At 41.9% G+C, this 12,604-nt stretch overlaps 1 protein-coding gene across 7 annotated transcripts in view; it reads right to left on the bottom strand.

Annotated features, from left to right (window-relative positions):
* Positions 1–12,604, bottom strand: part of ERG (ETS transcription factor ERG) — a 1,195,114-nt gene that overhangs the window by 231,647 nt on the left and 950,863 nt on the right. For all 7 annotated transcript variants that reach the window (XM_069636074.1, XM_069636076.1, XM_069636075.1 and 4 more), the window contains one exon: positions 11,878–12,095. In XM_069636074.1, coding sequence (XP_069492175.1) covers positions 11,878–12,017 — 140 coding nt within the window. In that variant the 5' untranslated portion in view covers positions 12,018–12,095. The remainder of the gene's footprint in view (positions 1–11,877; positions 12,096–12,604) is intronic.

Raw genomic sequence — 12,604 nt, 5'->3', positions numbered from 1 at the left:
TTCGTTTTAAAATAATAGTGTAGGAAGAAGATGAAACTTGCACTTTTAGTGCACTGCTTGAACGTCCCCCTACACAGCAGGCGCATGTGTTTTCGGAGGTTTGTATTGTGCATGGGAGGGGGCGTGGCGATGGGTTCTGTGGGGAGTGGCGCATGCCAGTAGGGAGCGTAGTTCCTCTACTTCTTTTCGTACACTTCGACCACTGATCTAAACATAGGTTAGGCCATTGAGGCTAGCAGAGCACTCATGCAACAGCGCCACAAAGTAGCCATATCCGGAAGTTCACTTTCAGTTCAGAGCCATGAGCAATGCAATGTGGGTATTCAAATGAACGGAGAGCAGGCATTTTTACCCCACATAAGGTTGACTTTGTCTTTTAGGGCACAGCTATTTTAATACATTTCAGGTCAAGGCAGCTCTTAAGGATGCAGACTACAACATTTGCAGAGATCATCACTGTGTTGCAGTCTGCGATTTGTGATATTGCATGATGTTTAGAAAACACTATCAATTATAAAGTAGGTTTGAACAAATCTTCTGCCAGAAATGTGAGAGTATAAAAGGCTATTTCAGCTAACAAGCCACACATACCACGTCATTTTCCAATATCCAACTTCAGTTTGGCGCCACTAAGCGACACATTGTAGGCGGCATTATCTGACACATAGCTTGATTAACCAAAAACAGTCCGCTATCATTTCACCCTCATTGAGGATCATCAGCCAGGTGCACACCTTTGTGATTCAAGCATGTGGGTTTTTAAAGCAAGCAGCACTAATGGTATGGTGTGTTTAAAAAATTAAATTTAAAAAATAAAAAAAGAAATTGTATCTGTAATGTGAGAGTAGGATAGGCCTTTTCAACTAGCAGGACACACATATAACATCCCACCCAGTAACCGTTCCTGGAAGTTCACCATTCAAAGCAACTGAGCGAAGTGATGCATTGTGGGCATTAACATTACCGAGAAAGCATATTCTTTCTTTCATGTCAGCGAATATCATGGTGGGTACACAAGCATTAACGAGACACATTTTTAAAGTACAAAAGCATATATGTTGTCCTCACTATATTTCTGTAGTCTTTTGTATTCTGTGTCTTTGAAATGTGATAAGTTGTTCTGTTTATGAATTGGTTTTTGATGCGGTTTTGAAACCAACATGTGTAAACATAAAGGTTCAAGCTGTGAATAAGTCCTGCTGAGCTTTAAACCAGTAAGGGGAGTTTGCACACATCTCCACAGCTAGCAATTCTTCCTAACCTCCTCAGTATGCTATGGCCCACCAGCATGATCGAGTGAATGCCTAACCATACCACGTACACTTTGTGCGGCCCAAAAATACAAAATGGCACCCAATCAAAGCGCATAGCTTAAGCACAATTAGTCTCGCATCTCGTGTATTTCACTCAATAACACTGAGATTTCCAGCTCGCCACTTGTAATTTCATGAAGGCACAGCTAGCTTGTACAAATAAATCACATATTTCATGCAGGTCATGTGATATCCAAAAGTATGACGTACACACGTATGGCAAAGGCATTGCTAGGGTGGGGGGGGAGCTGAAGGGGCTATAGCCATGGGGGTCTTTTAGTTGTAGCCCCGGAAAAAAGCTCCGATGCTACAACAAAAAGGCTGTCTAGCCCCGAGTCCCAACAGTCCTGACATTGGCCTACCCCCAGATCTTTTCCAGACCTAGCAACACCCCTGCATACAGCAAGGGCTCTGTGTGCTTATGCAAGTCTGAAGCGGATCTCTCATGCAATCTTTATAAATATTCCCAGTGTAAATCTTATACTTTTCCCACAGCCACACACACACACACGGCATCGTTGAACACTCAAGAATTGGGGTTTTCGGTAAATCTAGCCGAGTATGGAAAAAAACCACAAAACGTAGGAACATGTTCAATTCAACACAATGCAAATCTCTGCGTTTTCAATCTTATTAGAAAGCAGGGGCAAGCGATTGGAAAATCTCTTGCTTGAATGCCAAAAGGGAATAAAACAAGATCATGTTTTTTTTTTTTTTTTTTTAAGTTGCATTAGTCCCCGCCTTTTGGTTTTAAATCTCGAAAGTAAAGATGATACATTTCTTCATTTAGACAAACAATTTCCATCATTATGGTGCAAAGAGAAAAAAGGGAAGCTTGATGTTATAAAAGGATTTTACTCAACCCGAGTGTTGGGGGTATGGGCAAGAAAGTGATAGTAAAAACATGTAAGTCCTTATTATGTGTGGAAGCTGGAATGGTAAAATAGGCAGTCTTTCCGAAAAACACTGGTTTTACCACTCCACCAGTTTGGGGGTTTAGGTAAGAGAACACCTACTCGAGAGCAGAGGTTTTACCTTTGCTGCACCCCAATGAAGTCCTGCAGGAGTTCAGAATGGGGCTGACAAAACCCCCAAATCTGGCATTGAATTCCCATTATAACTGATGCAACATAACTGTCGCTTTTAGTAACTCATAACTGTTATGATGATATGTCTTGTTAGTATCCGGCGAGGGTCAAGCAGAATGCTACGAACATTCTGATTGGCCCTCACCCCTCCATACCTCGCTGAGAATCCCTCAAAGCTTTGGCTTCATTCACATCCCCGGCGGGGTGGGGTGGCAGCCCCTCAGACGATGAGGAGGCGTGGAACAGGGTAATCCCAGCTCGGAGCCACTGCAGAGCTGGAGGCTACCATCCTTCCCCGCTGGGGATTCAGGTGAGTGTTTTCGCCACCCCTGCCCACCACACCCCAAACAATCCCCTCCTCACCCTACCAACTCCCGATGGCCACCATGGAAAGGGAAAACAGACTCTGTTTTCCCTTCCGTGGTGGCCATTTTTTTTTACAATTCTTTTGTTTTCTGTTTCTCGAAACGTTGAGGTGTTTCAGAACAGAAAATTATTGCTATTAGTACCCCCGTCTTGTGGACCAGGGTATTCATAGCAATATGACCCTCTCTGCGGGTCCATTACTGAGTCAGGTAATGCCCTGGGGCCTTTGGGAAGGACCTCGCTCCACTTGGGCCCATAACTATGGGCCCCAGGGCATTACCTGACTCGGTAATGGCCCTGCAGCGAGGGACATATTGCTTACTTAATACCCGGTATTAACTCTTTCCATTGAGAAGTCAGATCAAAGTATTTTCATGGTGGGGAGGTGGATGCCATAGGGAGGATGACTTACAAATAACTTTCACACATTCTCCTAACAAAAAATGCATTTTCTTGCTGCCCCACGAGAGAATCTTGGAATGATATCTTGTCAAGAACATTAAATAAATAATGTTGAGGCTGGTAAAAACGTGTCTGGTTTCTGTGAAGCCATTAATTAACGTGTTTCCTGTTGCGTGGTTGGAGGACCTTCACTGAGTGGCAATCTGTGCACATTGACTTGCTCGCTCAGAGTTCCCTTTGATCACAGTCAGGTTACTGTTGCACTGGTCTTATTTATTTATCTATCTAAGATCCTTAAGTTTGGCACAAAGCTCACCACTGCAAGTTTCAGAGCTCTGTACAGAAATATGTCAAGAATAAAAGAAATCATAAAACATTGTGAAAAGTGTTCCCAAAAGCAAAAAAACAATCCAACACTGACTCCGACAAAGAAAATCCAAGCGGCTCACCTGACCACACAGAACCAAAGTAAAAGTGGCTGACCAATAGATACAAGTCTACCAATGCTTAAGCAGAGTTCTAAAATGCCTTCTTAAGTATAAAAAAGGTGTTAGACACTTACTAGACACAAGAAGAGGCTAGGATACCTTACATTTTCAGGCAGCTGTTTCCAGATCCTGATGACCCAGGCTGAGAAAAAGGTGTCATCTGTATCTTAAAGATCTAATTCTTGGAAGGGAAAAGAGGCCTACATTACCTAATCTTACCAAATAAGTGAATGGATGACAGCCAGTTACCTCAAACTCAACCCAGACAAAACAGAAATAATGATAGCCTCACCCCACAGCAGATATGAAACACTTCTATTATGGCCTTTACAAATGGGTAACTGCCCCAAATAATCAAAGTGATCAATAACCTAGGCATATTAATGGACAACAGATCCACACAGTACCCCAAGTCAACACTAAGTGTTTCTACATTGCCACTCCATCCAACACATTATGCCTTGCCTCTCTTTCTCATGCAAAGCACAGGCTATCATATCTATGGTTCTTTCAGCAACTGACTACACAAGCAAAATGTATTCAGGTATGCGGACTACCTCACCAAAAACTTCAACTGATCCAAAACCCAGCAGCTATACTACTATTCAGACTCAACAGGAGTGAACACATAACACCACCTCTCATAGCACTCAACGGGGGCGATCAATCCAAACAAAGATTCACTTCTAGGCTCTCTGTGGCACCCACAGAGCACTTGAAGGTCAAGGAGCTGAATTTCATCAAAACAAAATCTCACTCTACCAAGCAACCAGAGACCTATGAATGAGAAGCAGCGTTCTATCAGACACCAAAAGACTGTAGAGAAAGACACAAAGGCTCTGCCTTTTCCACTATGGTAGCCAAAACTGGAACATGCAACGCAGGTAAATCCACAATTTACAGGACCACCTGAAATTCAGGAAACATCTAAAAACCTTGCTCTTGAATGCATGAAAGTCCAACCTCATTAGGCAGTGGAAACAATAACACATAATGCATTAGCTTTTACACGCAGACACAACCTAAAGGGAACCCCATGCTGGCTCCTGTCCATCTTCCTCCACGCTGATGCATGGAATTCAGAGAACTTTAATGACTAGAATACCACACATCAGGACAACACTGTCAAAACCCAAAGAGAACATCTTCTCTTTCTTGTGGAATATCTAAACTACAACACAGGACATCTTCATGCATCAAACACAAAAAGCAAACCACTCTCACCATAATGCAACTGAGACCAATGGTTTGAAAGCAAAACTGAAATGCAGAAGAACACCCCTACCTTTTTTACTAGCCTTCAATTTCTATCCTTACTCAACACACAGAAACTCAAAGCAGCCGCTCACACATGGCTTTTTTTTTAAAATAGCTACAACTCTGACTCTAACTGACATACTCAGCTGCTGGCCAATGTGCACACATACTACACAGACAAGATCACCTCTCTGGACACAGACCTCTTGAAGCCTCTGACATTCCACAAATAGAAATCTTACACACGCATACACATACACACACAGCTCAGGGTCCCTCCAAATTGCAACCTCAACACAAAGCACTGCAATCTTGCCTTACCATCTCCTCCTAACAAACCAAATCCACCGACCATTTCAGATCCACCAGAATACCCGCAGAACATATATCTTGGAAGATAGTGATATGCCAAAGGGCATTGCTTTATTGCCAAATTGATAGGGAAACCAATTGCCTTAAATATGATTAGAGAAGTCTGTGAAAGGAATCCTGCTTGAATGTCAATGTAACGGCGCGAGAAAAGGTAAAACATGAGACTGTTTCCACAAACCTGTAATCAGTATTTTAGCCATAGTTTGGTTTTTAATTTAAAAGCCAGTGGTCTGGCAAACCCAGTAAAACCAAATTGCCTTAGTCCAGGCGAGGGCCATGAACTACCAAATGGAAGTCTGCAAGAGGAATACATTTGTTTTACGTTATCAGTAGATGAAACTGAAACTGACAGTATTTGACCAAGGAAGACATATGCTTATCTAATATAAAATGGGAATTAATGGAACTCCAGACACTTCCATACTATAATAAGTTTAACCTCACAACCAACATCATCCAGCATTGACTGGAAACAGTGCAGCTGTCAGGATCCTCTCAACAGAGCCCTATCAGGTTTCTTCCTTAACTACTGTGTGGACTTCCACTTTACCAGTATGTGGGGATCCGCCCCAGACTATCATCAAGGACTGTACAAATGTAGCAACATATAACTGTCCCTTGAAAATGACCCCTGAGGGTCGAAACAAGTGTCGGCTATTCAAATCAAATAATTTTTGTTACACTATCCCAAAAAAACCAAGCTTCTGACTCATCAATCAAGAGCTTATGCTCTCAATTATCTCTTATTACCCAGCACGACTGTGCAAGGTCTCCAAACCGTTGCCTAATCATCCGGCATAACTGACTGTATTTGACCATGCAGTGATTTTTAGGGGCCACAGACCCTCTCAAATAGTTCCATTTTAGAGATTAAACTTCACGGAGTGGACAACTATCCACATCTACATTGATCACATGCATTCTAAAACATCATGGGTGATGTAGAAGAAGCTTTGGTACCCCCACAATCAATGGGTTTGGGAACAATCTCACTGGAGAATGATGAGCAAACTGTGAGGTAGAGTTGAACCATGCCAAGAACTGTGCCTCGTAATGCACAGCGCTGTTTAGAGATATTTGCAAACGTTGCATAGTGTATGGCGTCAAAGGCCATTGGGAGATCCAGCAACACAGGCAGGGAGATTGCACCTATGTCAGTCATGCAATGAAGGTCAACCATGATGTGCAAAGTAGAGGCTCTGGTATTACAAATGGGTCTAAAACCAGACTGACCATCTCCAAGTAACGTGCATGTCATTTCTTATTGAAGCTTTGTATTGCAGGGTGGACACAACACAACATTCAATACTGGGCATTTAACCCAATAGTGAGCACTGTTATCGGAAGATCATTACCATAGGGTCAAGATCTACCAAGCCATTTTCACCAAATTGCAGTGGAAACCTAGCATTTGTTTCAGAGATTGAGTCAGAAAGCCGAGTTGAAAAGGAAAGTTGCTAATCTGTAACAAACAGAAATGGTGGAAAATGGGTCTTCATCAGGGCAAAATATAAAGTGAAAACCTCTGCTAATAACAGGGAAATCTGGCCAGGTGGCAGAGGCCTTTCTAGATAATAGTTCGTTGGTATAGTCATCCCCTAGACATTCTAATTGCTCTGAAAGTACATATATATATATCATTTTTGTACAATTGGGGGATGGGGGAGGGAACAGTAAATATTCATTGTTTTTTATTTTTTTTACCACTAAGAAGTGCAGCTATATCAATAGCATAAATATTGTTTGCCATTTTCAAAAGCTTCTGGGATCCACCTGTATAAGCTCAGCTGGATTTTTATATTTTTCATGAGTTTATAATATTTAATTAGTGGTTTATATATTTTCGTTTAATCTTGTTCAGTTCAAGTGTGCTTTCTAAGGTGTATGTTTTACCTCAACTGTTTTTGATCTGTTGTTTCAGAAAGTTCAGTTGGTCATTATACTGTATGATTTATTGACCAACACATTTGAAATTATGTTCATGTTTTTATTTTTGCAATGCACAATTTTTAAAATTCCACTCAAAAGACTCCACATAAAGAAAAAGGTAGCCTGATGCATATATAAATAAGGTAATGGATAACAATTTTGTAAATCTTGTATATTGACATTAGTGCCGTCTGGACTAGTACAAGGGATTATTTTAACCTGACCAGTTATTTTTTTTTCCCAGACCTATGATGGATTTGATTTTGACTTCACATGGTTTTATCACACAGACTTTTACCCATAGGTCTCTTAGAGCTGGGATTGTGAGGGGTGGTGCAGAAGAATTAGTGAGGCAAAATCCAGATCTTGAATCTTTTCCAAACTGGAGTTCATAGTTCATATCTCTCTGGGCCATGGAAGGGTATTCCAGAGTTGAGCAGCTATTGCAGAAAAGGCAGTGCCACTCAATCTTTTCCTCTGCGATCTAGGAATTTGGAGGAGAAGGCCTGACATAGAGATGAAGTATGGTGAGCGAGATGGACATTAATCCTTTACTGTGTTCAAAATTAAAGGGAAGCTCTGTCTATAAAAAGCCTTTGTGTAATGCAGAGCATCTTAAAATCCTCAAACTCACTGGCAAGCAGTGCAGTACTTCAGAACTGGAGTGATGTATTCCCTGAGACTTACACCATTCGTTAATCAGATATTACCCAAATTGATCGTTTTCAATGGACCGTATGCCAAATCTGGCAGAATTCAGCAGTACTATTCGATCATTTGGAAATTATCAATTTGGGTAATCACTACCAAACATGAGGTGCGATGGGTTATGGGACGGGAAGAAAAAAACAAAAAAAGAAAACGTACCCTGCGTGCCGTATCTGACCCAACCCGCATGGGAGGGACGGATCTGATGCCGCAGGGTCAAAATCTGTGTGAACCCTGAAAAGGTAAGTAGGGGGTGGGTTGGGGAGTCTATAGGGGTGGGTCGGGGCGTTTCAGTTTGGATTTCAGTCCGGATTTGTCCGTGGCATAATTGGTTTCGCGGCAGAATTGACCACAGTGAATTCGGCCATGAACAATTGTGCCACGGCCAAACTGTATACATCCGTTAATCAGGCTGCTGTATTCGTGAAGTTCTGCAGTCTACGTTACCATAGTCTAACTTGGATTGTTGACAGCTGGTACTACCGCGGAGAGGCAGTCTCTGGGCAGAGGTGGTAGAACCTTCCATAGGATTTGGAGTGGGTTGAAGCAGATGCTCATAACCAAGTTCATCTAAGGAAGCACAGAGGCTTGTATCTTTTGACACTCATATTATGTTGTTGTTGGTATAATGGCATGGATCAGACAAGTACCTATTGAAGGCAGCCAACATGATTTATTCCAATTATCGTGAGATCTGCTCACAATTTGTGATTTGAGTCCGAGTCTGAGTTGAGTTTCGAACACTGCCCACTCATCTTTTCTTCAATGGCTGGAAGACGATGGCAGAGAGTCAAGATCATACATGCCTGTCTCCCTCTATCGAGAGGAAGATTTGAGTGTTGTCAGCATATGAATAAAAACTCATCATTGAGGTTTACGCATTGATCCCACTTCCCGAAATAAAATGTTACCCCAAGCAAACTAGACTACTTTTTGCTCAAAGAACCCTATTGTGGGTGTGCATTCCTCTCCAGCCTGGCAACTGATTCAATCCTTTCCACCAAGATATGGTTACTGCAAAGGGAAGGGATGTGTTGCAGTATAATCTATCACCAATAGTGCCGTGGGAAAGGATGAGGGAATAGTGTGTCCAGACTATTGTACACATTGACTTTAATGTCCAACGTATACCGCATTGCAGTGGCAGTACTCCTGAGTTGTGTTCATCCACTGCTCCGATTAAAAAAAAAACTTGTGTTTTTGGGGGAGCAAATATCATTGCGGTCATACTTTTCTATGTACCAAAGTTTCAGAGCAGGCACAATGCATTCAGTACTTCCATGCTTCAGTTTTCATGGTGAATGGTTCTTGTCACCCTAATATGTTGAGAACCCATGAAATGTCCAGTACTGACGGTCATAACCAGGATGCGTTTTAAGTAAATGATGAATCTATATGTAGGCGTAAAGTGCAGGTTTCTTAAGTGATTATTTTCCTGTGGCTATGGTCATCCAAAGGAGGATATTTGTTTTTGAGGAAGGACCTTTTTGATATACCATGGAGCATCTGGTTTGGATTAACACAACACACAAGGGGCTTCTGGGAGCTTAAACATCCACCATGTGCACTATTCACTTTCACACACACAAACAGATGGAGTTTTTTAGTATTCCATGTGTTACTTTTTTAAGAAGCAGCCTACAACTCCCTATCTTTCCCTTACAGAAAGTCTTTCTATCCCTTGCCACAAATAATGGTTTGTTCATGGTTATAAATGAGAATTAAGGAATGACCATTAACCAGAACAAAAGGAATGTGAAAACAAAATGATCCTACGGGCTTGTGAACATTTAGAATAATGTTAGGTTCTTGAAATAAAATTGAGGTCCTGAAGAAAGCGGTTTGACTAACCGACACCCTGCTGAAACCGGTCGACGATTCACCCTGAACCCTTGGGACTTTCAAACAATAAGTGAATGTCAGAAAAATAAATGATAACTTTTATGCATCACAGAGATAACAGTGTTTTTTATTAGACACATCTAAGAGGGAGTAATACATTTAAAAAATAACTCCCTTAGTGTTGATTGTTTTAAACCTTGACAAAAATTGGGAAAGGGTGCAGACTCATTAATTGGGTAATCTATGGTATTGAAAGATAGGGCGCAGTTCGGTAACAAAACCTCAGACTGTTTAGCAAATTTGTTAACTAAACTATTGCAAGCCTCTTCTCTATCCCCTTTACCTAGAACAGCGGCGCACCAGTGCTACCTACGGAAAGAACACATTGTGGAAAGGGAGAAATAGACTTTCTGCAAGAGAGAAATAGACTGGTGTAGCAGGGAACCCTGCAGCCCTGCATTGCGGGGGGGCCCACCGCCACATGTCCTCTTTGTCCAAAAGTACTCTTTGCACCGTGCTAAAAGGACCTAATTCACAAACAAAGGACTAAGTAGCAAAGACGTAGTGTTATTTGTGTGAATTGGGTCCATTTAGCGCAGTGCTACTTTTTCAGTGCAAACTGACTTGCTCCACAAAAATACACTTTGCACCTCTCTGTGAATTAGGCCCAATCCAACTGGTTTTTTGGCAGTGCAAAGTCAATTTGCATTGCACTAAACTTTCCCTGAATTAGGCCCTAAATGTATGGAAGCAACGTGTCCTTCAACTACTACAATCTTGCACCACACAACTAATATCCTCATGTAAGTCTCGAATACAGTCTTCATTGGAATTGGAATTACGTGGCTAGTCCCCGTGGTGAACTCGTCTACATATGTTATAATTGTTTTTATTCTAAAAGGTGACAAATGCCCCATATCACAGTGTGGTACAAGGTTCATATTACAGAGTGAATCCTCTCCTACCCCTTGCAATTTCCCCCTTCCCTCTCCCCTGCAGCTGTGCGTTCTCAATGTCACCAGGCCTAGTAAGATCCATGTTTTGTCCACCCTTGAACCCCTCCCTTGCCTCATAGCGCTCCGAAACACTTGTGTATGGGTCAATGTAAATAGAATATCATATCATGAGTTACAAAGGCATGACATTGCCGAATTTTAAAGTAGGCAATCAGACATCACAGAACAATTAATTTTTAACTAGACTTCGGGAGGACTTTACAGTCCTGAAAGATGTGTAACCTCCATCAATCCACTTCTGCAAAGACAATCGTCAGCATTTAGAGCCCTGTGAGTTTGATCATCTTTCTGCCACTGTATTTGTAGGTCATTCAGATGGTGGTAGGGGGGGTTAGTGGGGGGGGTTTCTTGTTGAGATTTTCATCGTAGTGGAAGAGGTGGTCTTTATTTGTGAGAATACGGAGGAGATGGGGGGATCCTATGTTCTGCGAAGTGATGGTCGCTGGAGTAGGAGAATGTGAAGAGAAACAGGCAGGGGTCTTGGAACAAATGTTAGCCTCATTTACCTCTTGGTTTCAATGTTGTCCTGGTAATTTATACCACCAGAAAGTGAAGGGGTGGTGAGCTGATTGTTGAGGGGTCGAACCCTTGTGATGAGTTAGTAGCTTTTTTATAAGTTCCAAGCAATGTGTGTTGATATACCTGTGTGATTAGCATATAGCAAAAGACATCTGTGAAGGAAACATTATGGGGAGGAATGAGGAATTGTGTGGCTGTGTTGGCAGTCCAAAAATGGTCCATATAAGTGAGAGTTCTGCAATGATGTGACCAGCCTTGAACTCAGAGCAGGGATGCTTCTGTATGGGGGAGTGCCTACTGTATCAAACCAATCTGTTTATCCTCATTCGTCAATCCACTCCCGTGCTTGCTTCCTTGCTCCAGTTCTGGAATCATGCCTATTCAAGAAAGCATAGCAGCCAATGTTCTTTCAGACTTGCCCTCCACTAGCCTCTCCCATGCCTCGTACGCTTGTGCTGCTTCTTGATCATCATAACACCTACTGACAGCATATTAAATGGTCTGTGTGCTTAAGAAACCTATGACATACATATGCAAGTGTGTGTAAAATCAGTCTTAAGGATCTGGCGTCAATTACCTTGACCCGTTGACTTGATGCGGGTTACATTCCATCTTGATGGTGACTCTTCCTGGGGGTTGGGATAACCAGTCCTGCTGTGGCACCCGAGGACTCATCTTGGAAGCTTGTCCATATTCACTGGAGCAGGATGCCGTCATCTCCGTTTTAGCAAGGTGCGGAGACCCGTAGGCGCACTCGAACAATGACTGGTCTTCACTCACAACGGATAAAGCTTCCTGCGGGGCAAACGAGCACCAGAGGCATGTATTAATTCAACGCAATATTCTCACAGGATCTCAATGCCACACTTCTCCCAGATTCTGATTAACTATTTAGCTGAAACTGATTGTTCTCGTTATTGGAAAGGTTCCGATCAAAGGATATTTGTTATGTAAATTAGTAGAGACTTTCGGATCACTACAGTTATATTTTTCATGCAAGTGTTTTTTTTCAAATTCAGATGAGTCATGTTATGGCTAGTAATGCCGCTTTGGCTAATGACTTAGTGGCCTTTGGTAACATGTATTTTAATTATTTTGTCTTCCTCGGGGGTTTCCAAAATCACATAAAAACATTTCATGTCACAAAATAAAATTACAAAATTGTGTTTAGTGCTTCGAGGTCATGTGAATAGCAGAGGTGTGCTATGGAAATTCCACATAGCAAAACATATGAAATCAGCATAATGTGGATTACTGCAAAGCCATGGCAGGTGAGATTTTGTTATCATTAGGGATACCCACAA

This window comes from Ambystoma mexicanum, chromosome 7p, assembly GCF_040938575.1.
Source record: "Ambystoma mexicanum isolate Mex_15411 chromosome 7p, UKY_AmexF1_1, whole genome shotgun sequence".
In the NCBI taxonomy this organism is placed as follows: Eukaryota; Metazoa; Chordata; class Amphibia; order Caudata; family Ambystomatidae; genus Ambystoma; species Ambystoma mexicanum.
This window is presented reverse-complemented; position numbering and strand designations above follow the sequence as displayed.